The sequence below is a fragment of the Rhincodon typus genome, chromosome 41, assembly GCF_021869965.1.
Source record: "Rhincodon typus isolate 14 chromosome 41, sRhiTyp1.1, whole genome shotgun sequence".
Classification (NCBI taxonomy): domain Eukaryota; kingdom Metazoa; phylum Chordata; class Chondrichthyes; order Orectolobiformes; family Rhincodontidae; genus Rhincodon; species Rhincodon typus.
The window spans coordinates 3,414,408-3,418,677 of NC_063372.1; the positions used below are offsets into that span (position 1 = coordinate 3,414,408).

The 4,270-nt window shown below is 41.6% G+C and overlaps 1 protein-coding gene across 1 annotated transcript in view; it reads left to right on the forward strand.

Moving 5' to 3' along the window:
- The window catches only part of LOC109925232 (collagen alpha-1(II) chain-like), a 77,645-nt gene that overhangs the window by 67,825 nt on the left and 5,550 nt on the right, over nt 1–4,270 (forward strand). Inside the window, exons 41-42 of the mRNA XM_048618838.1 lie at nt 57–110; nt 820–927. Coding sequence (XP_048474795.1) covers nt 57–110; nt 820–927 — 162 coding nt within the window. The remainder of the gene's footprint in view (nt 1–56; nt 111–819; nt 928–4,270) is intronic.

A 4,270-nucleotide genomic window follows, 5' to 3' on the forward strand; every position in this document is an offset into this window, starting at 1 on the left:
ACAGACTATTGGTTTGTGTTTTATTATTGCTTTAATAAAGTTATTTTCCTTTGTAGGGTGCTCAAGGTCCAATGGGTCCTTCTGGTCCTGCTGGTGCCCGTGGTATGCCTGTAAGTAATCTTAAATCATGTAAAATTTTGAAACAATATCATGAGATTTTTTTCAACTAATTAGACAGAGCAAGACAGGAAGTTTTAAAAAAAATTAGGTTAACTGTTATAGAAAAGAGCAATTTGTTTCATTAATAATTGCATCCTTCAGAGAGACAGTGCAAACAAGCCGAATAGCCTCCTTCTGTATTACAGCCATTCACACACGGAACCACTGAGGGGATGCTACACACTGCAGAAAAAAAGGGGAGAATTTTCCTGGCCCTAGGAAGGGTTCGGAAAATCGTGAGATGCACATTGGGATAGCTCCCCAGTGCAGGCCTGCCCCTGGGGTAATTCTCCAGCAGTGGGAACAGATACATAGTAGTTACCCCGATTAGAGGTGGAGAATCAATTTTAATATTTCAGAACTCTTTTGGGGTCTTACCCAGAACTGTCAGCATTAGGAATATAATCTGAAAATCTGATCACAAGTCCATTAAAGCTCATAGGCCTTTAAAAGAGACTGCAATACAGTTTATTTTAATGGCAATGGAATTTCAACTAAACATATAAAATGCCCCCACTGTTATTGTCGTTCCAGTCTCATGTAGTCACATCTGTTTCTATAAGAGTTGACACTTCTTATTTTAACCCAAAATGTGTCTCATTCCAGATCAGCTAGACTTGACAAACCTGCTTTAACCTCTTGTATTAATATTCTCTTCAGGGTCCTCAAGGTCCTCGGGGCGACAAGGGCGAAGCTGGTGAGGCAGGTGAAAGAGGGCAGAAAGGTCACAGAGGCTTCACTGGTTTGCAGGGTCTACCTGGTCCTCCTGTGAGTATTTTGATCACAAACAATACCATTCAGGACATTGTATTGTAACCAATTGGAACCGGTTATTTTCACTTTTTAAGGGCTCATATAAAATCTGGCACTCTATTTTGTAAGGACACAAGAATTTGCATTTGTATTGTGGCACGGTGGTTCAGTGGTTAACACTGTTGCCTCACAGCGCCAGGGACCTGGGTTCAATTCCATCCTCAGGCAACTGTCTGTGGGAGTTTGCACATTCTCCCCGTGCTTTTGTGGGTTTCCTCTGGGTGGTCCGGTTTCCTCCCACAGTCCAACGATGTGCAGGCTAGGTGGATTGGCCGTGCTAAATTACCCATAGTGTTCAGGAATGTGCAGGCTAGGTGGATTAGCTATAGGAAATGCAGGGTTACAGGGACAGGGTTTGGGGTTGGGTCCGGGTGGGATGCTCTTCAGAGGGTCGTTGTGGACTCGAGGGGCCGAATGGCCTGTTTCCACACACTGTCAGAATTCTTTGATTCTATGATCTCATCACGTGCTTAAGGACATTCTGAAATGCTTCACAGTGAATTATTTGTAATTCCGTTAAATGAAGCAACAAAATTGTACTCAGCAATATCAAATGAATGAAAGAATAACTATCAAATCCATGTTTGGTGACCTGCTTCAGGTTAGAACACCAGGAGAATTGAATTGCACGTCTTCCAGTTGTGCTACAGGGTTTCACCATCCAGCTCAACATGCAGGAAGGGCTCCATTCATCTCTGGTACCACAGCACCCTCTCATTGCATCACCCCAGACGACATGTTTAAGTCCTTCAGTAGGATTGAAAATGCAAACTACTGACTCAGCAGCAAGTGTGACACCAATTTAGCTCGATGTCCTATATCCAGACTCATGCAAGGAATTGCTGTACACATGACACTCAATCAGGAAGGCTAAGATATAATAAAGCCATACAGACCAAAAGAAACCAGGCTTAATTCCTAATCTGTGTTAAATTCAATTATCTTCAATTGAGCAGTTGACGGCTAAGGAAGGTGCTACTGTAATGTGGTCAAACAGATTGAGCATCAGCCTGCAAACCCTTTCAACACATACCAAAGGCAGGCAGTGACAGCAAGAGAGATTCCTGGTCAGCCATGCCTTTCACATCTGCCCAAAGTTGAAGCCTCTATCATCACTATCCATAGTCCAAGCCACAGAATTCATGTAAAAGTACACATTGCCACAACAACTGAGACTGTAACACACCACCACTACCTCGTGTCAAGTATCTTCAGTATCAAAGTCAAGATATAGCATTAACCAGATAGGGACTAACACTACCTATGCTTTACATCACATCAATAACCTTGAGACTATTGCGTATTTTTGATTCATTGGTTTTGTAGCGTTTCTGAATGAGCTTGGTAATTTGTGCCTAATGATCCACTTTTTTGTGGTTCCATCAAGATCAGTCGAAACTGCCCAGCTTCGGCACATTGAGAGAAGACTGTTTTATTAGTCACATGTCAGACTGTAGTCAGGGGTCAATGCAGTTAGGAGATGCTGTGTTAACTGTTGTGCTACTGATACACTGTGGGCTCAGATGGCCTGTTAGTGATTCCAAAGTAAATCCTGCATCCACCACGTATACACTGGATCCAAGTAACAACAACAACTTGTATTTATTTAGCATCTTTAGTATAATAAAGCCTTCCAAAGTCCTTAGACATTCCTCCGGTCAACGCTCCTATGAAAGTGAAGGTGATGCTCACTTGAATATCTGTGACTTCAGCTGTTATAGTTAAGGCTGAAAGTAAGTGTGCAGGTGCAGTAGGCAGTAAAGAAGGCAAACTTCATAGTGAGAGGATTTGAGTACAGGAACAAGGATGTCTTGCTGCATTTATACAGGACATTGGTGATGACACAGCTCGAATATTGTGTGCAGTTTTGGTCTCCTTATCTGAGGATGTTATTGCTATAGAGGAAGTGCAGCAAAGGTTTATCAAGTTGATTCCTGGGATGGTAGGACTGACATATGAGGAGAGATTGAGTCAGTTTGCATTGCATTCACTGGAGTTTAGAAGAGTGAGGGAGAATCTCATAGAAACCTATAGAATTCTAACAGGGCTAGACAGGTTAGATGCAGGAAGGATGATCTTGATAGTGTGAAAGTGCAGAACCAGGAGTCAAAGTTTAAAGATAAGAGATAAACCTTTTAGGACTGTGATGAGGAGAAATTTCTTTACCCAGAGAGTGGCGAGCCTGTGGAATTCACCACTGTGGAAAATGGTTGAGGCCATAACATTAAAACATCAAGAGGGAAGTAGATATAGCTCTTGTGGCTAAAAGGGATCAAGGGATACGGAAGGGACAGCGAGATTAGGGTATTGAGCTTGATGATCAGCCAAGATCATAATGAATGGCAGAGCAGATTTAAGGGGTTGAATGGCCTACTCCTGTTCCTATCTCTATGTTCCAGTGTTTAAGAGGTGTTAAACCAGTGGGTTTTGTCCAGTTTAAGAAGCACTTTATTCTAGTTTTGGAGGTAAAATGATTTGGGGTTTCAGAATTTATTTGCATTTTGTCATCCAACTTTGTCTCTCATTAAAACAGCACAAGGCTTTCAGGGACAGGAATGACTATTAAGATCAGGAATCTTGACTTGTTTTTGATAAACCCATAGCAATCACTCCACCACAAAAACTGAAAAGCCTGTTGTAGTCAAAAGGCATTGGAAAAATCAGATATTTAGCAGGCATCATTAATTTTACAAAATTAACACTTCAAACAATTTTAAGAAGTACAATTTTGAGCAGTGATATTTGAAAAGTTTGATAAATCGTGCTGAAACTCATAGATTTTACCATTAATATGATTTAGCGAACTTTTAAGAGGCTTCTGTGAAATATTCAATCCATTTTAAGGTCCTTCTCATTAAGTTTTTGCAGATTGAGAACACTCCCTTTATGCTTTGAAAGAGTGGTGTACGTTAGTAACAAATTTATACTGTTTCTGTACTTGCTGTTTGAAGTAGCGAGCATGACATTAGGATTAGTTAAATTCATGCTTACGTGTTCTGGAAGTTGCAGAGTTGGTCAACATTCAGGGGCAACAACTATTAAAGCACAACAAAGTTGGATCATCTCTTCAGAGATAGTAGGAACTGCAGATGCTGGAGAATCCGAGACAACAAGGTGCAGGGCTGGATGAACACAGCAGGCCAAGCAGCATCATAGGAGCAGAGAGGCTGACGTTTCGGGCCTAGACCCTTCATCAGAAAAGGATTTCACAAGTTTCAAAATCTCCCCTCCCCCCACCGCATCCCAAAACCGTTGTCTTGGATCATCTCTTGATCTTATTGGTTTCTTGGCATGGTCC